Genomic DNA, 24,810 nt, shown 5'->3' on the forward strand with positions numbered 1-24,810 from the left:
CATGGCCTGCAGGCAGCTCAGCAGGCTGGGGAGTGTCCTTTCCAAGTGACTTTGGTCTATGCCTCTTCCAAGCCACTTGGTTGGTTTCTGCTTCTTCCAGGCATCTGGTGTCAGAGTCTTCTTTGCAGCTTTCTCTACCACTGAGCCACACCCCCAAGCCCCTCACTGGGGGATTCTAGGCAGGGGCTCTACCACTGAGCCACGCCCCCAGCCCCTCACTGGGGGATTCTAGGCAGAGGCTCTACCACTGAATCATTGTTTTACTTTGGATTTGTGAACTTATTTGTTTACTAATTGTGCATGTATAGTACATGTGTACTGTGTGCGCGTGTTTGTGAGTGTGTGAATGTGTGTGTGTGTGTGTGTGTGTGTGTGTAGACCAGAGGTGGGTGTTGAGTACCTTCTTTAGTGTCTCCACACCTTATTTTTTGAGAACAGGATTTCTCCTCGAACCAGGAGCTCACTGACTGGCTTGGCAGCCTGGCCAATGAACTGATATCCTCTGTCTTTGCCCTGTCAGGACTAGAGTAACAACAGATGCTATGGTAGTAGCAATGCACCCCAAGAACACACATATACACACATTTAAAAACTAATAAAAAAAAACCCAAAACTAAACAAACTACTGGAGCCTGAGGTGGTGGCGCACGCTTTTAATCCCAGCACTCAGGAGGCAGAGGCAGGAGGATCTCTGAGAATTCGAAGATAGCCTGATATATACAAATATATATATATATATATATATATATATATATATATAGTGAAATTTAGGCTAGCGAGTGAGACTCTGTCTCAAACAACACCAGAAAAAGAAAAAAAAAAAAAAGAAAAAACAAAAAACAAAACTCTCAGAGCACTGGTCGCTCTTACAGAGGGTCTGGGGCTCAGTTTCCAGCATCAACTATTTGTAACTACGGTTCCAGGGCATCTGATGCCCTCTTCCGACCGCCGCAGGCACCAGACACACCCGCGGTGCAAAGACATACAAGCAGGCGTAAAACTCATACACATAAAATAAATAAATCTAAAAATATTAAAAACTTTAAAAAAAATAATGCTTACTTTGTTGTGTTGTTTGAGCTTTAATGAAGCCAGCGCCACGCCGGGCACGGTGATCTCACTCCTGTAATCCCAGGGCTGGGGAGGCGGAGGCCGGAGGATCAGGAGTTCAAGGACGTTGGAGATCAGCTTGGGCTACTTGAGTTTCTGTCTCAAAAAACACCAAACAATCCCAGCCCTCGGGAGGCAGAGGCAGGGGGATCTCTGTGAGTTCGAGGCCAGCCTGGTCTACAGAGTGAGTTCCAGGACAGCCTCCAAAGCTACACAGAGAAACCCTGTCTCGAAAAACCAAAAAAAAAAAAAAAAACAAAAACAAAAAAAACCCAAAAAACCCCACCAAACACATGCACTAACAAAGCCAAGTCTAGCAAAGTGATCGGGTAGGCTTGGGCCTACACTGATCGCTGAAAAACATCTAGATTTGAGAACCTCTTCAGAGAGGTTTCCAATTTGGAGGCGAGGATCTTCCTCTGCGCACGCGCGACGCTCTGCCCCGCCTCTCCCTCCCCCCTGTGGGCGTGGCCTGTCCTGACACTGGGAGGGAAAGGGGGCGTGGTAGGCGGAGTCAAGATGTTACTTCCGGGATCCTCCCTCCGCCGACTCCAGGAACCACCCCTTTTCCTTTGATTGGCAGGATGGCTAGCCAATACCCCTCAGAAAGAGGACGGGCGCCGGGGACGCGGGTCTCCGCGCAGCGGGTTCGGAGCGCTTCTCCGGATCAGACTCAACGCAAGCCGGGGACGGCAGGGTCTCCAGGGGGGGCGGGACAGGGTGACGGGCGTCATTGTGGACTTATGGAGGCATGGCTGCGGGGAAGGTCAAGCCAATCAGAAGTGAGAAGGCCGGATCTGGGGCGGAGCCGAAAGTTCGGCGGTTGAACCGCTCGTGGAGAGGGGCGTCCGTGGAGCCGGTGTGCGGCAACTGCGCGGGTGCAGGTGCGGGCGCCAGGCGCGGCCAGGGGACCCCCCCCCCCGAGGCGACCGCTTCACACGGGGGCGCGCCGGGCCCCGTGCAAGCTGCAGATCTCACGGGGCCTTTAACGCGCCCGGTTGTCGCTGGCGAGCCGCGCGGGTGGAACATCGAGGTCCCTGGTGGAATACCGCGCCGGAGTTTGGGAGGTGCAGCTTTGTTATGCATGCATTACACCGCGCGGGGTGCAAGAGCGGGGTCCCCGCCGCCGTGCCGCGGGTTCTGAACTCGATTCCGTCGGGTTGGAGGGTGGGCGCGGGTGGAGACAGAGGGCAGGAGCTTTTTGCAGGGTTGAGGGGTGTGTGTCCTGCGGGTAAGTGACTTTGCCCGTGTGCGGGCTCTGTGCAAGGTGTGTGTGTGTGTGTGTGTGTGTGTGTGTGTGTGTGTGTGTGTGTTTTCTTTGTGCAAGGTGTGTGTGTGTGTGTGTGTGTGTGTGTGTGTGTGTGTGTGTGTGTGTGTGTGTGTGTGTGTTTGTTTTCTTTTCTTTTGGTTTTCCGAGACAAGGTTTGGAGCTTATCCTGGATCTCGCTCTGGAGACCAGGCTGGCCTCGAACTCACAGAGATCCCCCTGCCTCTGCCTCCCGAGTGCTGGGATTAAAGTCGTGCTCCACCAACGCCCAGCCTAAGAGAGTAGGGTGCTTCCCTGCCGGGGAATCGAACCCCGAGCCGCAGCGGTGGGTGAGAGCGTGTGCGAAGTGTTTTACTTTCAGCTCTTCCCCGCCTTTTTTGTGGGGCTGGATCTCAAACCCAGCCTTGTGCATGGTAGTCTGGAGCTATCCCAGGACTGCTGAGCTACATCCGTGCCCAAGAATAAACTTTTTGTTTTGTTTTGTTTTCTTTTGTTTTGAGACAGGGTCTCACTATGTAGCCCTGTTTTGTTTTGTTTTGAGACAGGGTCTCTCTATGTCCCCTGGATGGCCTGGAGCCCAATATAGATCATGCAGGCCTGGAATGAATAGGAATTATTGTGTGTGTATTCAAGTGTGTGTTTGGGGGGGAGGAATTCATGTCACAAGATGGGTGTGGGGGTCAGAGGACAACCTTGTGAGGTGGTTCTCTCCTTCCACCTTAGACCCTGGGTTCTAGGGGTCAGACTCAGCTCTCACGGTTTGCACAGCATGGAGTTTTACCCGTTGAGTCATCTGGACAGCCCCGAATGAACTCAGAAACATCTTTTTGTTTTAAAAATGATTTATTTATTTTTATTTTGTGTGCACTGGTGTTTTGCCCACATGAAAGTCTGTGTGAGGGCAGTGGATCCTGGAGTTACAGACAGTTGTGAGCTGCCATGTAAGTGCTGGGAATTGAACCTGGGTCCTCTGGTAGAGCAGTTAGTGCTCTTAACCTCTGAACCATGTCTCCAGCCCTAGGAAACTTTTTTTTTTTTTTTTTTGGTTTTTCAAGACAGGGTTTCTCTGCGTAGCTTTGGAGCCTATCCTGGCACTCGCTCTGGAGACCAGGCTGGGATGAAAGGCGTGCACCACCAACGCCCGGCCCTAGGAAACATGTTAAGCTGTACAGTGGTCCACACTTGTAATTCCAGCACTAGAAACTCATAGGCCAGCCTGGGCTACAGAGTGAGTTTGAGGCCCGCTTTGGCTACATAGGGAGATCTTGTCTCAAAAACAGACAAACAAATGAACAAAACCGAAACAAAGCACAACAAAAGAAGAGACTGTGGGGTTTGGTATCTTTGCCCACGTTGGAGTTCTGGTTCTGTCCTTGTTCTTACCACTGAAATCACTGTGACTTTGGGTGAGTTGTTTAATCCTTTTGTACTCAAACTTCATGTCGTGTGGAATCACCTTTTCCATATCACTTCCCCCACCCTGTGTACCCAGTAGTGACTTACAGATGTTTCTTTCCAGTAACCATCTCTGCCCTGAACACCATGCTATATCCAAAGGCCAGCCCTTCTTGGCTTGAAAGTCCAGAAACATGCAGTTACTCCCAAACAATCCTTTGGTGTCCCCATTCATCATGGCAGACCCTTCCTTCCAGGTACTTAGGAGTTAGTTGTCCATCATTCCTCCTTTTCCCTCCCATTTCCCACACGCACGCACACGCACATGCACACGCACGAGCACACACAAACACACAGAGAGTCATACTCTGTAAAGTAAATCTCATCCAGGACTGATGTTAGTGGTACATGTCTTATTATCCTAGCACAGCTGGGCATTGGTGGTGCACACCTTTAATCCCAGCACTTGGGAGGCAGAGGCAGGCGGATCTCTGTGAGTTGGAGGCCAGCCTGGTCTCCAGAGTGAGATCCAGGACATGCTCCAGAGCAATACAGAGAAACCCTGTCTTGAAACCGACTCCCTGCCCCCCCCCAAAAAAATCCTAGCATGCCAGAATCTAAGATAGGAATATTGTGAGTTCAAAGCCAGCCTGAGCTACGTGGTGAGATCCTATCTAAAAAAAAAAAAAAAGAATGAGGTTGATGATGGATGCTTGCCCAGTTTGTGTGAAGCCCTGGGTTTGATCCCAAGCTCTGCATAGGCCAGGCGTGGTGATGAGCCTCTGCAATCCCAGAACTTGGGAGATGGAGGCAGGAGGATCAGGAGTTCCAGGGGAGTCTAGGTTACATGAGACCTCTGTCAGATGGTGTTGTTCCTCTGTTAACCTCCTCCTGTCTCCTACGCACTCTTCCACAGCCCCCACCTGCTCACACGATCTCCCGAGAGTTCAGAGCTTTGTCCCCCTTCCTCTCCGCAGTCCCATACCTTTGCGAGTCCCTTGCTTGTGCTGCTGGGGCCATGAAGTCTCGGTGTCCTTTGGACACAGCAAATACATGCTCCATACCGCTGTCTCCCCTCTATCTGACGGGCTTCCCTCAGATGTCTGAGAGGCTTCCCCTCTCTCCCCTCAGGTCTCAGTTCAGACAGGAAGGTCACGAGCCCTTGCTGACTGCCAGTCTAGTAACCTGGTTTTCCTTTGTCTCTGTCATAGCCACTAGATCTTATTAGATGCAGACGGAGGTTCTGTCCCACCTGGTCCCACAGCCCTTTAGCCCCAAATAAACACACAGAGACTTACATTAATGATAAACTGTTTGGCCGATGGCTCAGGCTTCTTACTGGCTAGCTCTCTCTTAATGATTAACCCATAACTATCCATCTATGTATTTCTACATGGCCTTGTCTTACCAGAGAACGCCTGGTGCGTCCTGTCTTCCCGGTGGCCACGTGGTGTCTCCCTCAAGGCTTCTCTCTGCCTTCCTCTCCCCAGAATTCTCCTTGTCTGGTACCTCTGCCTATCCTTCCTGCCTGGCTACTGGCCAATCAGTGTTTTTACTCATCAACCCATAAGGGGAACATATGTTAACAGCATACAGAAGGACATCTCCCCTCTGTTATAACGGTTGGGCTTCTCAGATCTGCCCACTAGTGTTGGGCTCCATGTGGCTCCATTGTGCTCCTGAAGAGCACATAGGCGTGGAAATAGTTACCGTGCTAGAATTCTCTACCCTTCCTGTGGTCTCCCCATGGTGGAAGGTGGGCTGCGGGGCTGGGAGGGGCTCCTTCCTGGCAGTGGGGTCAGGTGCAGCAGTAAACTGGACACATTGTATCCCCCCCGGGGGTGGGGTGGGGTTCCCCCTGAGGGGGAACCTTCGAGCTGAGACTGCAGAGTTACAGGACTTTGGTCCTTGGTGTCCCACCATAGATTAGCAGGCAGATTTATGCCAGGCCAAGGTACTGAAGGGACAGTAAGAACGACAATTAGAAAGTTTGCTTTTATTTGTCTGTATTGCTAGGGAATTGACGTGGCATATTGTATAAGATGGGTGAGTGCTGTATTGCTGTATGACTGAACCGTGGCCCCAGCCTCTTACTTGTGGATTCTAGGCAAGGTAGCTGACCTCTGCTGAGCCATGCTTGCAGACTTTGGGATGAAGATTAAGTGACTTTTGGGCTGTCAACGAAGAGTGGTGGTAAGGGAAAGTGCCAGTCCCTATAGGGAGCACCTCAGGTGCGTTTACTAAGTCAGTCCTCATGACAGTCCTACCAGGTCAGTGGTCTTGTCCCCAATTTTATGTTAACACACACACACACACACACACACACACACACACACACACACACACACACAGACACGTATGCAGTGTCCAGGATTGAACCTAGGGCCTCACACATGCTAGGTAAGCCCCCTCCTAAGCTAATTCTCTAGCCCTCTTTTTTGAGACTGGGTCACACTAAGTTATCCAGAATTCGGCCTTGACCTCACTGTTGCCCAGGCTGGTCCTAGACTTTTGATTCTACATCCCAGCCTGTGGCTAACAGGCCTTTGACCCCAGGCCTGGCTTTGTCTGCACTTTACTAAGGCAGAAGAATCCCAAGAGATGGCAAGTGCCTTACCCACGGCACACTGGGCAGGGAGGAGCTTTGATCTGAAGCTGTGAGTTCCCAGCCTACAGCCCCGATTATATGGTGTGATCCATGAGAGTGAGCCAATGCCGTAGAGCCTTGGGAGGGGAGAGGTGTTTTGGGATTCGTAGCCTGATAGTGAGTAGGAGATGGCTGCTGTGCGTAGCTGTAGGAGCCTCAGTTTCATGGTCTGTAAAATGGGGGTATGGTTGATTGTAATATCTACCAGAGGCAGAATTTGGATGAGACATTGGAAAGGGGGTTCTGGAGGCACCCTGGGTGTGCTGGGGAATTCCATGGTGTACTGTAGTGGTGTAGATTGTGTGGTGTCCTGTACTTGATTCTAGCAGAAGGCAGAGAAATCATGTTCGGTGGCCTAAAGGGCTTTTGTTGTTACATACTCCTGGGGGCAGTGGAAGTAAGGCTTCAGTAAGTGTTGGGGAAGGGCAGGAGTGGAGGAGGAGGGAGCTCGGGCTAGTTCATCGTCATCCAGGGTCGGGGAGGCCAGCTCAGTGGGGCGGGAGTCAGGCTTTGTGTCACAGTGTGTGCTGTTCCCGTGAGAGCTCACTTAGGCTAGAGACGGGTCAAGTCTGAGGTGGTTGGTGGGCAGACAGCCCAGGGAGGGCTGGGACAGTGATTTCTCCATGGTGATCGATGGTGGGGTGTGGTGGTGTGGATGGCTCTTTGGTGAGCCCAGTGTGGAGGAGGGGGTTCCCTTTGCTGCTCTGGGGTGAAGACTGAAATTTTGGAGCACAGTTTGGGAGGAGGAGCCAGGGGCAGTAATGTAGCCCTGGGAAGGAAGTTGGGATTTCCTTAGTGAAAGAGAATGAGGAGAAAGGGCTGGAGGCTGGGAGATGGTGAGGGCGACCTCAGTGTCCTGCAGCTGCAGAGGGGGTGGGTCACTGGGGTGCTCCAGGTGTGTGTGTAGAATTGGGATATGGTGGGCGCAAGGTCTGGCGAGGCCGGAGCCTCCATACTGGGATGCTGGGATGCTGGGATGCTGGGATGCTGGGATGCTGGGATGCTGGGATGCTGGGATGCTGGGATGCTGGGATGCTGGGATGCTGGTCAGGAGGTGAGTAGAAGGGGATCCAGGAGAGACTTGGGCAGGCTGGAAGTCAGCCACCAGCATGAACTGTGGGTCCCTTAGCAAGGATGGAGTGAGCAGGTAGAGGGAGGGGGGTCTGGAGGGATCGAGACCCAGGGAAAGACTCAGAGGGAGGCTGTCCAAGGGAAGAGAGGTGGGGAAATGGGGGTGGGGGTGGGGCGGGGTGTTAGGTACAGTGGCGGAATGGGCGGAATCCAGGTGAAATAAGGGGGAGATGGAACTCGGGGAAAGTGGTGTGTGCGTGGGCTACCTTGAACATGTGGGCAGACTTGAAACAGAATAAACGGGGGGGGGCACGATAATTCAGATAGAAAATGCAGGGGGTGGGATCCTTGGGAGAACGTGGAGGTAGGGGCTGATGTAGGGAGAAGCAGTGTACTGATTCCCCTGAGTCTCAAGCAGGGAGAATAGGATGGAATAGAGGTTTGTTTTCTTTTTTTAGAGAAGGCCTGGTTTCTGCCCTGCGATAGGCAGCACAAGGGGGAAGGAAGTGGAGGACTGCGGGCGTGGGGGGGGCGTTCTGAGACAAGGAGGGGAGTGAGTGTGGGGTTCATTGGATTTGTGCCTGGCAATAGCTAAGGGACAGTTTCTAAGCCTCCAAGGGACGTAGAGGGGGTGGGGAGAGGTGTGCATTGGGGGAGGGGTGTGGGGCCCAGGTGGTGTAGGGTGGAGGACTGGCCAGATTGGCAGTAGGGACAAGGAAGGCGGTACCTTGAGCACAGTTTCCCAGGCGTTTCCGCCTCCAGTGCCCTAGTAACTGTGCTGTGGTGGCAGCCTTGGGCTGTGGTGACCCTGACTGGTCTGCGGAGCTGAGGGGTGGAGCCTGGAACACTGGCACTGGGTTGTGGCACCTTTCAAGTTAGAAAAGTCGGCACCACAGAGATTGGTTAATGCTCCAGTCTTCAGAACTTGAAAGTGGAAGCATAATTGGTAGGGTCTTGTCGATTTTTATGAAGCCCTCCAAAACGTTCCAGAAACCTGAATTCCAAGCCAGCATGGGCTGCATGTGGGCTCCCAAAACCTCTGTCCCCAAACCAAATCAAAGTAAACTACAGCCAGAATGCAAACCACCACCACCACCAAAACCCCGAGTGGGAGCTCTGTGGTGTTGAGCTTTGTTTTACGGTCTTGTTATGCAGCTTAGGGTGGCCTCAAACTGCGGCTGTATTTCTTACCTCCTTTTGAGTGCTGGGATAACTGGTGTGCACCACCATGGCGAGCTGAGAGTTAGTTCCTGGATCCACCGTTCCTCTGAGGAGAATGACTTAATTGTTCTGGGCCTCATTCCTTGTCTGAAAGATGGGTTTAAAAATTGACACCTTCACAGAGCTGTTTGGATTAAACTGGACAACAGCACAAGAAGCACAAAGAACTGTGCTGGGTGGGGCAATCCCAGCACTTGGGAGGCTGAGTGGGGAGAACCATAAGTTCTGCCCAGTCTCAGAAGGACCACGGTTGAGGGGCTGGAGAGGTGGCTCAGAGGTTAAGAGCACTGGCTGCTCTTCCAGAGGACCTGGGTTCAATTCCCAGCACCCACACGGCAGCTCACAAGTGTCTGTAACTCCAGTCCAGGCGCGCATCTCTAGGTCTCTGTGTTATCTTTCCCTTCAGGGACCCTGGCCATGAACCAGCCAACTGTCCTGCAGGTGGACTACTTCTTCCGGGGTGTGGAGCATGCCGTGCGGGTGGTGGTTTCAGGGCAGGTGCTGGAGCTCGAGGTGGAGGACCGGATGACGGCTGACCAGTGGCGTGGAGAGTTTGATGCCAACTGTGAGTGTGCCTGCCGGGGTGGGCTCCCCTCCCCTCCTCCTGAGGGGCTGAGCCCAGCTGTGCTCTCTAAAGTGTGGGGGAGGGGGGCAGGGGTGTAGGCCCCATTGATCTGGCCAGAGGCGGTAGGGCCGGGGAGGACTGGGGAACTTGAGCGTATTTCCTTTGGGCTGGGTCTGATCTCCTGAGGAACTTTTCTTCCCACCCAGTCATTGAAGATTTGACTCACAAGACCGGGAACTTCAAGCAGTTCAGCATCTTCTGTAACATGCTAGAGTCCGCCCTCACCCAGGTAGGCACCAACTTCAGGGCCTGGGAGGCTCCTGTTGCCCAGAGTTTGGGTGTGGGGCTGTGGATGGCTTCCTCATGGGCTCAGGGTGCTCGGCCTTCAGGGCTTCTTTTACACATGCCAGTGGTCAGTCGTGACTCTAGTGCCGGTTAGTCTCACACAGAGAACTGAGATTGTACGGCTTGGGGTGGGGGCTCCATGCTGGGGTGCTTGCTTGGCGTGTTCAGAGCCCCCAGTGGATCCCCAGCCCCTCAAGATCTGGGCACAGTGGTGTATGTCTGCGATCCCAGAACTTGAGGGGTGGAGGCTGAAGGATGAGAGGTTCAAGGTCATCCTTGGCTCCTGTCTTAGTTAGGGCTTCTATTGCTATGAAGAGACACCATGACCACGCCAACTCTTTTTTTTCTTTTAATTTTTAATTTTATTTTTTACATTCCAATCCCAGTTCCCCCTCCCTTATCTCGTCCTGCTCCCCTTCCCTCCTTCCATGTGCTCCACAGAGAGGGTAAGGCCTCCCCTAGGAAGTCTACTAAGTCTGTCCCATCATCTCGTTGAGGCAGGACCAGGGCACCTCCCCCCCCCACACACACACCCCTGTGTCTAGGCTGGGCCATATAGAATGGGCTCCACTAAGTCAGTTTGTGAATTAGAGTTAGATCTTGGACCCACCGCCGGTGGCCTCATATATTGTCCCAGTCACACCAGTGTCATCTCTATTAAGGGAGTCTAGTTTGGTCTTATGCTGGTTCCCCATTTGTCAGACCTGAGTCAGTGACCTCTCACTAGCTCGGGTCAGCTGATTCTGTGGGTTTCCCCATCACGGTCTTGACTCCTTTGTTCATATTATCCCTCCTTCCTCACTTTGATTGTCCTCCAGGAGCTTGGACCATTGGTTAGCTGTGGATTTCTGCATCTGCTTCCATCTGTTGCTGGAAGAGTTTTCAAGCTTCTCTGGGGTTATGGATTGTAGGCTGGGTATCTTTTGCTTTATGTCTTGTATCCAAGGGAGTACGTACTATTTTGGGTTACCTCGCTCAGGATGATTTTTTTTTTTTTTTTTTTTTTTTTTTTTTTTTTTTTTTCTAGTTCTGTCCAGTTGCCTGCGAATTTTAGGATGTCATTGTTTCTTACTGCCGAGTAGTACTCCATTGTGTAAATGTACCACATTTTCTTTATCCATTCTTCAGTTGAGGGGTATCAAGGCTGTTTCCAAGATCTGGCTATTACAAATAACGCTGCTATGAGCATAGTTGAGCAAATGTCCCTGTGGTGTGAGTGTGCCTCCTTTGGGTGTATGCCCAATAGTGGTATTGCAGGGTCTTGAGGTAGGTTGATCACTAATTTTCTGAGAAATCGCCATCCTGATTTCCACAGTGGCCGTGCAAGTTTGCACTCCCAGCAGCTGTGCATGCAATGCACTCTTATAAAGACAACATTTAGTTGGGGTGGCTGGCTTTCAGTTTCAGAGCTTCCGTCCATTATGGTCATGATGGGGAGAGAGCATGGCAGCAGCAGGCAGATGTGGTCCTGGCGTAGCTGAGAGTCCTACATCTTGCAGGCAACAGGAAGTGGTCTGACACACGGGGCAGTATCCTGAGCATGAGAAACCTCAGAACACCCCCCTCCCCCAGTGACACACTTCCTCCAACGAGACCACACCCACTCCAACGAGACCACACCTCCTAACAGTGCCACTCCCTGAGAGATTATGGGGCCAATTACATTCAAACTGTCACCACAGCTACAAAGTGAGACTGAGGCCAGCATGGAAAGCAAGAGACCCTATCTCAGACAAAACAAAGCAAGTAGTGTTGAGGGGTGCTGGGGGGATGGCTTGGTGGTTAAGAGCACTCGCTCTAGGAGGACCTGAGTTCAGTTTCCAGCAACCACTTTAGGCAGCTCACAACTGCCTGTCACCTCATTTCCAGTTCCTACAGCCTCTTCTGGCCTCCAAGGGCATCTGCACTCACCACACATATCCCGACATAGACATACAGAATTAAAGGTAAAACAAATCTTAAAACAAAAATTTTAGATTTGGGTCACAAGGAAATGTAAAAGAGAGAGGAAAAACCACTCCACTCTTTTTTTTGTTTGTTTGTTTGTTTTGTTTTTCGAGACAGGGTTTCTCTGTGTAGCATTGGAGCCTATCCTGGCACTCGCTCTGGAGACCAGGCTGGCCTCGAACTCACAAGGAACCACCTGCCTCTGCCTCCCCAGTGCTGGGATTAAAGGTGTTGGCCACCAACGTCCAGCTAAACCACTCTACTCTTAATGTTCTTGTTAAGATATTGGCGAAGGCTCCAGAGCTGGCCGAGCAGGTAAAAAGGTGCTTGCCTGGCCAGCATGGTGACCTGGGTTCCATCTCAAGGTCCCAGCTGGTGGAAGGACAGAACAGAATACTGAAAGCTGTCCTCTGACCTCCACACATGGCACAAAAATGCAAGTGTATACCCGCATGTGTGGATCACACACACACACACACACACACACACACACACACACACTATTAAATACATGATACATTTTATGTTAGAGGTACTGGTGAAATTGGTCCAGCTTTTCTTCATTGTTCTCTCTTCACATGAATACATGGGTTTGTTTTTGTAGTTGTATGATTACATGTAGTTCATACATTTTTAAAAAGAATTTAGAACCCTTTTTTTGAGACATTGTTTCTTTTTATTTAGAAACAGTCATTTTACATATCAATCCCTGCCCCATTCCCTCTCCCTCCCATCCTCCCATGCCCCCTACCAACCCCCTGAACCCACCCCCCACCCGATCCCCAAGGACAGTGGGGCCTTCCACGGGGGACCATCAAAGTCTGTCACATCATTTGGGGGGAGGGTCTAGGCCCTCCGTGTATCTGGGTTGAAATAGTATCCCTCCATAGGGAATGGACTCCCAAAGTCCATTTGTGTGCTAGGGATAAGTACTGCTTCCACTGTTAGAGGACCTATAGACTGCCCAGGCCTCCTAACTGGCTCCCACATTCAGAGGGTTTGGTTCAGTCCAGTGCTGGTTCCCTAGCTTTATGAGTGGAGTCTGTGAGCTCCCACTAGGTCAGGTCAGCTGGTTCTGTAGGTTTCTCCAGCAAGGTCTTGCCTGCTTTGCTCATCCCTCCTCCCTCTCTACAACTGGATTCCAGGAGTTGGGAATTCCAGTGCTTAGTGTGGGTGTCAGCTTCTGCTTCCATCAGCTACTGGATGAAGGCTCTAGGATGGCATTTAGGGTAGACATCATTCTCATTATTGGGAAGGGCATTTAAGGTATGATCTGCACTATTGCTTAGGTTCCTAGTTGGGGTCATCCTTGTGGATCTCTGTACAATTCCCTAGTGCCAGATTTCTCTTTAAACCTACAGTGGCTCCTCTGTTGATGTCTCTTTCCTTGCTCTCCTCTGTTCCTCTCCCCACTCAATATTCCTGATCCCTCATGTTCTCTTTTGCCCTCCTCTTTCTCCTCCCTCCCTCTTTCCTCCCCCCATGCTCCCAATTTGTCCAGAGGTTCTCGTCTTTTCCGCTTTACTGGGGGATCATGTATGCTGAGACATTGTTTCATGTAGCCCAGGCTACCCTGGAACCCCTTGAGCTCACTGTAGCCAGGGATCACCCTGAACTCCTCATCCTTTTGCTTCTGTCTTTTAGTTCCGGGATCACAGGCAGCATTTGGTGGCCTGGTTTATGTGGTGCTGGGGTGGACCCAGGGCTCTGTGCTGGGCAGGCATGCCAGCAAATGAGCCCCAGCCCCAATAATTCATAAGAATTAAGCCACATGGGCTGGAGAGATGCCTCGGTACTTAAGAGAACTTGCTATTCTTGCAAAGGACATAGGTTGGGTCCCAGCACCGTCACCAGGTGGCTTATAATAGTCTGTAACAAGCAGTGGGCCTCCTGATGTGGGTGCTGGGAGTTGAACTCAGGCCCTCCAGAATGGCACACACCCTTAAGCGCTGAGCCATGGTCTCTCCAGCCCTTCTGTGCTAGCATGCTAAACCTGCCAGCTGGCACCTGCTGCGTCATCAGGCAGCTCCTATTACACACCTGCCATCCCAGCACTGGGGTGGTAGAGGCAGGAGGATCATCCTTGGATGCATAGTGAGTTTGAGGCCAGCCTGGGTTGCATATGACCCTACCCCCCCAAGAAAACTAGAAACATACAGGAACTCACTGATGCGCTTTCCAGGGATGGATGTCTGCTTGACTCCGTGATGTTTTACACTTTCCGTGAATGGGCGTCTGCACGGCGACTCCATGATGCTTTGCCTTGCCCTCGTGGGAAGTGCCTGTTTTTTTTGTTTTTTGTTTTTTGTTTTGGAAGTGCCTGTTTGTGAGTTACTCAGAAAACTCCAGTGTTGGCCCGCTTTCCCAGTGCTGGGATGACAGGCATGCGCCACCATGCCAAGCCACTGGCTGAATTTCTACTGAGGGGTGACTGTCGGCATAGTGGAAAGGGCGCGTGTTGTTGCTCTTATAAAGATGGTTGCAGCCTCATGACCCTGCAGGCCTCTGACAGCCCTGCAAGCTGTGGGTGTGCGGTGCTTGAGAACTTCGGTTCTGTCTGGTGTATTCCCCCCATCACGGTTAGCGTCAGGACCACAGCCTCCTTGTTGGGAAGCTCAGGCGCTCTGAAACCCAGCGCGGTGACTGAGTGTGGCTGTGGACATGCCTGGCACCTTCCCCCCCCCTCCTCTCCCACAGAGCAGTGAGTCTGTCACCCTGGACCTGCTCACCTATACAGACCTGGAGTCCCTGCGGAGCCGCAAGCTGGGGGGCCGCCCCGGCTCCTTGGCCCCCAGGTCGGCACAGCTCAACTCCAAGCGCTACCTCATCCTCATCTATTCCGTGGAGTTTGACAGGTGGGCACAGTGGCTGGCTGAGGGCCCAGGCCAGTGGGCAGGGTGGGAGGAGCCCCCAGTGCCAGGTGGCCGAGATGCATTTGCCTCACCTGCAGGATCTGTGGACTCTGTCGTTTTGCTGTTGTGACTGGTTACAAGCGGCTGAAGGATCATTGCTAGCATCTGTCTGTCACTGAGCTACATCTCCAAGTGCTTTAGACATAATGGCTTATCACATAGCCAGACACCAAACAGACCTCCCTGTTTAGTCCTTTGTGTATTTGCTTGCCTTTTTTTTTTTTTTTTTTTTTTCTGAGACAGGGTTTCTCTATAGCTCTGGAGCCTGTCTTGGAACTCACTATGTAGACCAGACTGGCTGCAAACTCAGAGATCCGCCTGCCTCTGCCTCTGCCTCTGCCTCTGCCTCTGCCTCCCAAGTGCTGGGATTTTTTTTTCTTTCTTTCCTTCTTCTTCTTCTTCTTTTTTTTTTTTTGAGAGGCTGTCTCTCTGTTTAGCCCCGACTGATTGTCCTGGAGCTCACTATGTAGCTCAGGCTGGCCCTGAACTCAGAGAAATCTGCCTGTCTCTGTCTCCCGAGTGCTGGGATTAAAGGTGTGACTTTGTAGCCCAGGCTGGGTTAGAACTCACAGTGTATGGACTTGAACTAATGTCTTTCCTCCAGCCTCAGCTTCTCAAGGGTTGAGGTTGCAAGTGTGCATCACCTTGACTGGCTTTTAAGTGGTTGTTTTTTGGTTTTGAGATACGGTCTTTTGTAGCCTTGATTTATTTAGAATTCATAATGTAGCCCAGACTGGCCTTGGTGGGAATCCTCCTGCCTCAGCCTCCCAAGTACTGGGATTACCAGCTTGTCCCACCACACCTGGCTAAGGGATATTCTTTCTTTTTGTGTACATGTGTGGGTTTTTTTTTATTTTTAAAATCTTTGTATGTTTAATATGTTGCCAGCTGCCCCCTTTAAATCCTACCCTTATCTCTTCATGGTCACAGAATAGCTGTTGGACCTCTAGGTATTGCATCTTTATCAAAACAGGAAGGAAAGGAACGGGGCTCAACAGATTTCCCATATGATTGGTTAGAAGTGCTTGTGTGCTAGGAACTGAAGCCCAGTCCTCTGTAAGAGCAGCTAGTGCTCTTAACTGCTGAGTCATCTCTCCAGCCCCTTCCCTTTAGTCTTTAACTTTTAATTTTTCTTATTTGAGTTGTTTAAATTTATTTAACTTTTATTTTATGTGCATTGGTGTCAGATCCCCCGGAACAGTTGTGAGCTGCTATGTGGTCTTCTGGAAGAGCAGTCGGTGCTCTTAACTGCTGGGCCATCTCTCCAGCCCTGCCCCCCCCTTTAAATTTTTTTTTTTAAACTTTGTTTTATGCGTATGGGTGTTTTGCTTGTAGTGCCTGCAGAGGCCAGAAGAGGGCCTCTGGGATCCCCTGGTACTGGAAGTACAGTTGCGGGTTGTGGGAATTGAACCTGGGTCCTCTGCAACATCAAGTTGAGCCATCTCCAGTCACTCTCTGTCCTTTTTTTAAATTTTATTTTATTTGTTTATTTTGTTTTTTCAAGACAGGGTTTCTCTGTGTAGCCCTGCTGCCCTGGAACTCACTCTGTAGATCCGCCTTCCTCTACCTCCCTGGCATTGGGATTACAGGCTGGAGCCACCACACCTGGCCAGGAATGGCTCTTGAGTAGCTGGGCAACAGGGCTCTGTCTGTCGTGGTGTCTGGGGTATCGGGTGGGAAGTTAGCAATCCCAGAGGAACTGTGTGTGGTGGGGCAGCACCTGAAGGCATCCTGTAATGGCCCCAGCTCAGGGCTGACTCAGCTCAGGGTAGAGTCTGGGTCGGGTTGTGTTTAAAGATGGGACTTCCTGCAGAGGTCACATGACAGTCAGTTGACACTGCAGGGGTCCTGTCAAGCCCAGAGTCTTTGGAATCATTGTGGAGGCAGAAGCTCAGAGGGGCTTGGGCAAGACTGACTGGCACGGTAGTTTGTGGACAAAGAACTTAGAACCAACTGCTCTCCCAGCATTTGGGCGGCAGAGGCAGGTGGATGTCTGAGTTCGGGGTCAGCCTGGCCTATGCAGAGTTCCAGGACAGCCAGGGCCACGCAGTGAGATCCTGTCTAAAAACCCAAACAAGGAAAACCCACAAAACAAAAAAACCAAGGCTCCAAGCTTTTGGAGACTGCGTGTGCTTGTGTTCTTTGGTTCACAGAGCTGTGCCCTCGCGTGGATCTTGGCCTCTGAGATGCCGCGGTTCTGATCCCCTCTCTCAGGATCCACTACCCGCTGCCCCTCCCGTACCAGGGCAAGCCGGACCCTGTGGTCCTGCAGGGCATCATCCGCTCACTGAAGGAGGAGCTGGGCCGCCTTCGAGGGCTGGATGGCGGCCAGGACACGCGTGATACTCGGGAGGCAGAGATCTGGCACCTGAGGGAGCAGTGAGTCTGGGGATGTGCGCGGTGGGGGTGGGGGTGGTGGACGGGATAGGCTCCTCCCATCATGCATCTCCCCAGGACCGTTCGCCCTCTTCCTTCTGAGCCCCGCCTCTCTGCTGGGGAGCGGGGGGGGTCCCAGAAAGAGGTGGAAGCAGGAGCAAAGGCGGTGTCAAACAGGCGGGAAGGGCAGGCTGAATAGCCTTCCCGAGACCTCTCGGTGCTGCCCGGCTCTCTGCCCGGCTCTCTGCGTCGGGTGCCTAGCTCAGGGGGAACGGACAGCAGCCATGTGAGCATGTGAGCATGGCGTCGATGTGGATGAGGTGAGGAGGAGGCAGAGATGGGAGCTGTGACCAAGGAGTGTTGAGCTAGGCAGAGGGACAGCGTATGCAAAGTCCTCCACTGTGGGCGAGAGAGGAAGACTGAAGGTCTGTGCCATGCTTCCTGCTGTGCTCTGTCGTCCATTTGGTCTCTATCTGGAGGCGGCCAATTCTTTAATATCACTCGTCTAGGAGGAGAACTAGTGATAATATAAAAATTAAGTATTGTATCGTATGCGTGGTGTGTGCACGTGTGTAAACACAGCCTGGCACGTGTGTGGAGTCGGTTCTCTCCTTCCACATTGACATGGCTTCCAGGGACCAAACTCAGGTTGTCAGGCTTGTATCGTTGAGCCGCAGGCATCCTTACCCACTGAGCCAACTTGCTGGCCCATTTCTTTCTTTCTTTTTTTCCTTTTGAGACAAGGCCTCATCTATCCGAGACTGGCCTCAAACTCTCTGTGCAGTCAAGGATGACCTTGAACTTCTGGTCCTCCTTCCTCCAGATCCTGGGTGTCCTTGGGCTTATAGGCAGGGGCCACCAGACAGGGTTTATGTAGCGCTGGGACTGAGCCTAGAGCATCATGTACGCTAGCCAAGCAAGTTCCAGTTGCATATTATTCTTTTCAAGATCCTATTATGTATTTGTGTCTGTGTGAGGGTGTGTGTCTGGAAGACAGAAGCGGTTATCCTCACAGCAGCCCTATGAGACAGACACTGCTATCTGTCATCACCATGTTCCAGAAGCCCAGAGGCGCTAGGGGACTTTCCCAGGGCACAGTGAAATTACATGGCCGGGCTAGACTGCGGATGCAGCCGGCACTTCTGCACCGTTGAAGGTGCCAGCCCAGACTGAGTGCCAAATGCTGCCAGAGAGGAGTGGCCTTCTGTCACTCAGGGAGTACACTGGATAGATAGACAGCAGGAGCCAAGGGAGCTGCTGGGCAGAGGTGGAGGAAGGACCCTGGGAGGCCGAGGAACCCATCCTCCGTCCAAGCCACACCTGTGCGCATCTCCAAGATTGGCCACTAGGTGGCGACCTCTCCCCCTCCACAGAACTGGTAAAAGGGTGTCTAGAAATCTCTGAGCTAGTGGTGCGTCCTCCCGTGGAGTTGTAACTCTGCCTCCCCCTCCTTCCTTGGAGACAGGGGCTTGCTACATAGACCAGGCTTACTTCCTCCGCCCTGAGTACGATTCACAAGGAACGCCACAGGAGGAAGCTGCCCCCATAGGGCAGAGTCTGGGCAGAGGCGGAGGACCGCTCCAGCTCTACAGAGGCTGATGCTGGGAAGGGCATGATGCGGAGTGGGGATTATAGGCATGCTTTGCCCAGTGTGTGTGTGTGTGTGTGTGTGTGTGTGTGTGTGTGTGTGTGTGTGAGAGAGAGAGAGAGAGAGAGAGAGAGAGAGAGAGAGAGAGAGAGAGAGAGGACGGACAGACAGACAGACAGACAGAAACACACACACACACACACAGAACCTATTTTTTTAAAAACTATTTTTATGTGTTTGCCAGGTAGACATGCACTACTGTATTGCTCTTGTCTTGTTCCCCTCCTTCCCTCCTCGCCATCCTTGTCTGAGGCCGGGTCTTACTGTGTAACCCATGGCTGTCCTGGCACTCGCTCTGTAAACCTGGCTGGCCTCGAACTCACAGAGATCCACCTGCCTCTGCCTCCCGAGTGCTGGGATTAAAGGTGTGCGCCACCACGCTTTACGGTTAGACTGACGTCTTCTGAGAGGGTGGTCTAATTCCATAATTCTTTCCACTTTTGTCTGCTGGGGTAAAGAAGTAAATTTTCCCCTGGAAAGACATGATCGGTGCTAGGTCTTTTATGCACCTCTGACAGAACGTTGAACTGGCTCTCATCCTCCACAGACGCCAGCGGCTTTTGCTGTCATGGTCATTATGAACTCCTGAATTTGAAGTTAATTGAGCTTGTGTTGGTTCCCTCTGACAGCTGAGACAAAATACCACAGATTTGGTGGATGTGGTGGTGCACACCTTTAATCCCAGCACTTAGGAGGCAGAAGCAGAGGCAGAGGCAGGTGGATCTCTGAGGCCAGCCTGGTCTACAGAGTGAGTTCCAGCACAGCCTGGGCTACACAGAGAAACCCTGTCTCAAAAACCAAAAATCAGTGAGATGGCTCCCCCGGTAGAGGAGCTTGCCGCCAAGCCTGCTGACCAGAGTTCAATCTCTGGGCCCCACATGGTGGAAGGGGAGAACCAGTTTTCACTAGTTGCCCTCTGCCCTCCACATGAATGCTATGGCACGAGCGTGTGTTTGTGTGCATATACAGAAATAAATGAATGCAATAAAAGTTAAAACAGAACCAAAAGGAAGACCACTGGAAGTGTATTCTGTCTCCCTCTGGAGGCCGGTGTCTGAGAGGATCCCTTTCTTGCCTCTCCAGTGGCAGCTAGTCTTTGGCTTGTGTGCTGCTACTCTGGCCTGGGCTCTGTGGACACACTTCCCTCCCCTCTTCTGCGTCTCTCATCTCAGGCTGTGAGTATGTTTAGGGCCTGCCCTGATGATTCAGGAGAATCATTTTATCTCACTACCCGTATCAGATCTGTGGAAGTCCTTTTTTGTGGAATAGTAGAGCATTCACAGGTGCCAGGAGAAGGCCTTGGATATCTTTGGGCATGTAGAGGCCAGTGTTCAGCTCACCACAGATGCGATCGGATCCATTCACTGCACCAGATTTTTGTTTGCATGTTAGTGTTGCCCTTGGCCATGTGGAATTGTTCATTTTGGGTTCAGTATCCGTTTGGAAGGGCCTCAGTAATCTTTTCTGTTTTGCCTTTTATGTGCAAACGTAGAACCCAGAGCTTGGGCATGCTAGGCAACTGTTCTACCACTGGGCCCCTCCTCACTGGGGGATTCTAGGCAGGGGCTCTACCACTGAGGTACACCCCCAGCCCCTCACTGGGGGATTCTAGGCAGGGGCTCTACCACTGAGCCACACCCCCAGCCCCTCACTGGGGGATTCTAGGCAGGGGCTCTACAACTATTTTCCCAAGGTGGTTTATTTCTTATTAGGAGCTAATATTAGCATGAGCTGCTCATTACAGGTGTTCACTGTCATTGGGCTGATGTTGCACTTAGCATTTTTTTTTCCTTAGTGGAAAGAGCCAGAAGACAGGAACATTTTTAGAAAGAGAATATACTGTCTGTTCTTACTTTCTCCTTGATTTTAACCCTGTTTTCTTGTTGTTGAAAAATCGTAGTTTCCAAGGTTAGTAACAGTTATTATTTCTTTATCCCGGATAATACCAATTCAGTCACTAGTGAGACTTCTGAGTAAAGGTTAGATTTCTTTGCAGCCTCTTTTGGGATCCCACTTGCTAAACCTGTGTTTAGCAAATCCTGCAGTGTTATTCCATCTTTGATACACATTTATCTTTCTTGGAGCCTGCTGACCACACCCTTTCCCCCCCCCCCGACTCTGGTGATGGTTCCTGAGGCAGGAGGATCACTTGAACTCAGAAATTCAAGCTCAGCCTGGGCAATATAGCCAGAGTCCGTCTCTACATAAAGTATTTTCATAGTTCCAGCGTCGAAGCTGAAAAGGGGAGCACCCAGAGAGGTCCAGTTTCTCCATCTCGTCCCTCTTCCCTGTTCTTCCAGTCCCCACAGGCAATCCCTCTGCCTTCTGAAAGTTTTTCATGTAGCCTATGTTTTTAAGAGTATGAACGCAACGTAGATAATTCATAACTCCTCCCATTTCTTTTTTTTTTAAAGGGACTTGGTAACTATATTCTGCACTGTTTAAATTAGTGAAAACCAACCCTCAATCAGTCCTTTTCATGACAGCACTGTACTGTGGATGAGCCACGGAAACTCAGTTCTGTCGGAGGACACTTGGTTACCGTCGCTTCTTGCTGTTTATAAACAGCTGTGTTTTCTTAAGGGTCTGTTAGCAGGGTAGCAACCTAGTCAGTTGTTAGCGCTGGCTGGGAAAGCCTTGGAGGTGGAAGCAAGGGCTAGTGGGGCTAGGCTTGCAGCAGGCATTTTGAGCCTTGTCCCCATGCCGACCTCTTCACCGGGACAGATGTGCCTGCTGTGTGCGGGATGGGTGAAAGTGCAGTGGCCCCAGCATCCTTCCTGCCCCGGAGGGGGGTTGACAGGACCAGCCCCCTCCCCGGGCATCGCTTTCCTCCTTCCAGGAGATTGGGGGGGGACCTCGGGGACTGCTCCCCGTGGAGCCGTTGCGAGGGGCCCACGGTGCTCGGGTCCTTTCCCGCTTCTCAGGGTGACCCGCCTGGCGTCGGAGAAGCGCGAGCTGGAGGTACAGCTGGGTCGCTCCCGAGAGGAGGCTTTGGCCGGGCGGGCGGCTCGCCAGGAGGCGGAGGCGCTGCGCGGGCTGGTGCGAGGCCTGGAGACGGAGCTGCGGCAGGAGCGGGGCCTCGGGGGCAGAGCTGCGGGCCGCCGCAGCCAGGACTGCCGCCGCCTGGCCAAGGAGGTGAGGGTGCGAGCCCGGGGAGGGGAGGGGAGGGGAGGGGAGGGGGCGCCGCCCTGGACCTTGGTCCGGTCGGTCTGGACTTGGGCGCCCTCCCTCCGCTTCCCTCGGCAGCTCGAGGAGGTGAAGGCGTCGGAGCGCAACCTGCGAGCGCGGCTCAAGACGCTCAACAACGAGCTGGCCCTGTACCGGAGGGGGTGAGAGGCGGGGCTGGGGTGGGGCTTACGGGGGCGGGGCCAGGCGCGGTAACGGAGGGTGGGCGGGGCCTGCGGAGAATTGGGCGGGGCCTGGAGGTAGGCTGGGGTGTGGGGTGGGAGCCTCAGGGCCTATGGATTCCCCGCGGGAGGAATCTGGGGGTGCTCTGTGCCGGCCCAGGACTTTCGGGTGCAGGGGAGCGGCAGGCAGGTCCTGGAGAGGGACTCGGAGGAGGTGGAGTGCGGGAAGGTGTCGTGAGTCCGGCTGGGACCGCTGGGGAGGTGACACGGAAAGATGGCCCCAGGGTGGGCTGGGCGAGCGCCTGGGGAGCTGACCGCGGACGGACCCGGTGCCCCCAGGAGACGCAACCTACCGGCGTCCGCTCCAGCCCGGGAGGATCGAGCGTCCACGTCCCGGGAGCGCTCCACGTCTCGCGGCCGCGCGGCCACTCGGTCCTCGTCGCGGAGAGCGGCCGCGGGGCCCGGGTCGCGGCCGGCCGCCCGCCCCTCGCCCTCGCCCACAGGTCTGAGGCTGCCCCGGTTGCGGTGGGTGGGTGGGGGGCAGAGTGGGCCAGCGCCGGGAGAAGCCGGTGTGCGAGCCACCCCCCCCCGCTGTCTAGGTGCCCGTGCTAGCCCGTGCGCCCCGCTTTGACCCCACAGCCTTCGTGAAAGCCAAGGAGAAGAAGCAGAGAGAGATTAGGATGAAGTAAGTCAGTGCCCGTTTCCCACCGCCCACCTTAACTCCTCCGTGCTCCCTCTTGCCTGCCCGCTTCACCCCTGTCCTCCAGTCCCGGTACTCTTCTAACCTCTAGGGTCTCTTAACTCTGGTTGCCTTGGCTCCCTCTCCCCTCTCCTCTTCCCGTCCCCTGTCCCCTCCCTCCCTCCCCTCTTCTCCTCTCCTCCCTTGCTCCCCCTGCTCCCCTCCCCTGCTCCGCTCCCCTCCTCCCCTCCCGTGCTCCCCTCCCCTGCTTCCCCTTGCTCCCCTCCTCTCCTCCCTTTCCCTGCTCCCCTGGTCCCCTCCCCTGCTCCCCTCTTCCCCTTCCCTGCTCCCCCTGCACACTCAACCCCCTCTGGGTGGCCCCCCTCCTGACCTGAGTCCTCTCTGCCACCCTCACCTGTCGCATCCCCGCGTGGCCCCTGGCGGGCCACAGGCCGGGGCAGCGGCTTTAGGGCTTTAGTGGGTGCGCGCCTCTCGCCTCTCTCTCCCCTCGCCTCTGCTTTCCCAGGCAGCAGCAGCAGCAGCAGCAGCTGCAGCAGCGGAACCGAACGGGCAGTGGCGGCAGCGGGGACGGCCCCTCCGTCTCATGGACTCAGCAGACCCGGCCCGCCACCGCTATGACAGCCCGGGGGGACGCCAACCGCTCGCGGAACCGCAGCTCCTCGGGTAACGGGCTGGGAGGGGCGGCACCGCTGCAGGGGCGGGGCGGGGGCGGGGCGGGGCGGGGCGGGCTGCTGGCCCGCTGGCCTAACACCCTCCGTCTCCCCCCAGTGGACAGTTTCCGCAGCCGCTGCTCGTCCGTCAGCTCCTGCAGCGATTTGGATTTCTCCGAGTCCGTTTCCAGGAGGTAACACTTGTACTCTGGGGAAGGACCCTCTGGAAAGGGCGCCCGGGGGAGAGTGGAAACAGTCCTTTGCACGGAAATGAGGTGACGGAGGCTGGAGGTCTTAAAACCACGAAGGTGGGTCAGAAGGGAGGTACCAAAGATGTTCTGTGGCCCTTGACTGCCTTCCTTTGTCAGCCGTCGCTGCCGCGTCCGCGGGAAACCACCCAGCCCCACACCCTGGAGCGGGCGCAAGATGGTGAGGACCATTCCTAGGCTGGGAGGAGGGAAGGGCAGTGTGAGGCCACAGGTGGGAGGCCACAGGTGGCCGGCCACCCATCATCTGTATGATTCTGTTGTCCTGGGGGGACCAGGTTGTAGAGGGAACTCTAGAATGACCCTGCGAGCAGCGTGTTTGGGGCCCTGCTCCTGGTGAGAATCTTTTGTTTTAAGATTCGGACCTAGGATGTGGTTCAGTTAGTAGAACGCCCATCTAGCACAAGGTCCCGGGTTACATATAAGTGGTGTGTGGTGGCACTGGCAGGCCTGTTAACCCAGCACTCAGGAGGTGGAGGCAGCAGGATCCAAAGTTTAAAGCTAGCCTCAGTTAAAGAGTGAGCTTGAGGCTAGCCTGGGCTATATGAGATCTTGTGTCCAAGAGAAAAGAGGAGAAAAAAAGGATCCTTTCCTCCTAGTGTGTGTCTGAGGGTGCTTGGTGAGCCTCTCTGCGCCCCAGGCTTTGCCAGGTCACCCCTTGGAGGGCTCTTGTGTCGGAAGGAGGGAGGCTCTTGCCTCTGTGGCGACCGTAAATGCTCGGATTCAGAACCCCCATGGACCTTGGGGGCTAGGAATAGACGGGGTTTCCTGACCCCTTTCCTGCCTCTCCTGTCACCAGAAGTCTACCACTCGAGAACGCAGCAACCACCAGAGACACCTGGCCAATTCTGGGGGCTGGGTCCCCGTCAAAGGTGAGCCTGGGGCCCCATATTTGTCCCTCCCTCCATCATCTCAGAACCCCCTGGAGTGATAACAAGGGCAGTTCATTGGCTCCTTGCTGCTTTACACCCGTCTCTGCTTTCACAGAGTACAGCCCCGAGTACCAGGGAGCTGACATGGCTGAAATAGATGCCCGCCTGAAGGCTTTGCAAGAATACATGAACAGGCTGGACACGCGGTCATGACCCTGGAGAGGTGGTACCCTGATTTCCCATTCTGCCATCCGTGGGTCTGGTGTGGAGGCAATGCCCCTCCCATGCTCCACACCTCTAGGTGCTCCTGGAGTCTCAGGTGTGTGAGGCCCGGACTCCCCTCTCTCCCAATAATGCATTCTAGGAGAAGAGAGTATGTGTATTTTGTAAATAAATGTGGTTGTTCTTGGCCCCGTAGCTTATGATTCGAGGGTAGGGATGGAATGGGAAGACATGAGCATGGCCTCATAA

The 24,810-nt window shown here is 53.5% G+C and overlaps 1 protein-coding gene across 3 annotated transcripts; it reads left to right on the plus strand.

Moving 5' to 3' along the window:
• Window positions 1-1,794: 1,794 nt before the first annotated feature.
• On the plus strand, window positions 1,795-24,750 carry LOC100758950 (coiled-coil domain-containing protein 61). Of its 3 annotated transcripts, none has more exons than XM_035449470.1 (14): window positions 1,795-1,994; window positions 9,118-9,276; window positions 9,483-9,565; window positions 14,266-14,423; window positions 16,695-16,859; window positions 21,429-21,645; window positions 21,751-21,833; window positions 22,191-22,356; window positions 22,463-22,536; window positions 23,057-23,214; window positions 23,320-23,395; window positions 23,570-23,630; window positions 24,267-24,339; window positions 24,455-24,750. In XM_035449470.1, exons 1-14 carry the CDS (start codon window positions 1,862-1,864, stop codon window positions 24,550-24,552), a joined length of 1,704 nt encoding a protein of 567 aa, XP_035305361.1. In that variant the 5' UTR covers window positions 1,795-1,861; the 3' UTR covers window positions 24,553-24,750. The 3 variants fall into 3 exon arrangements, with proteins under 3 accessions (XP_035305361.1, XP_027286768.1, XP_035305362.1); XM_027430967.2 differs by having other exon boundaries at window positions 1,796-1,994; window positions 21,429-21,639; XM_035449471.1 differs by lacking the exon at window positions 1,795-1,994 and adding an exon at window positions 2,010-2,177.
• The last annotated feature ends 60 nt before the right edge of the window (window positions 24,751-24,810 follow it).

This window comes from Cricetulus griseus, chromosome 9 (assembly GCF_003668045.3).
Source record: "Cricetulus griseus strain 17A/GY chromosome 9, alternate assembly CriGri-PICRH-1.0, whole genome shotgun sequence".
Classification (NCBI taxonomy): Eukaryota; Metazoa; Chordata; class Mammalia; order Rodentia; family Cricetidae; genus Cricetulus; species Cricetulus griseus.

Excerpts from the sequence above, each read along its gene's own strand:
- LOC100758950 (XM_035449470.1), top strand. The coding sequence starts at position 1,862 with ATGGCTGCGGGGAAGGTCAAGCCAATCAGAAGTGAGAAGGCCGGATCT. Across the intron at positions 23,396-23,569 it reads TCCGAGTCCGTTTCCAGGAG|CCGTCGCTGCCGCGTCCGCG; the intron begins GTAACACTTGTA and ends TTCCTTTGTCAG. Across the intron at positions 24,340-24,454 it reads GGGCTGGGTCCCCGTCAAAG|AGTACAGCCCCGAGTACCAG; the intron begins GTGAGCCTGGGG and ends CTGCTTTCACAG.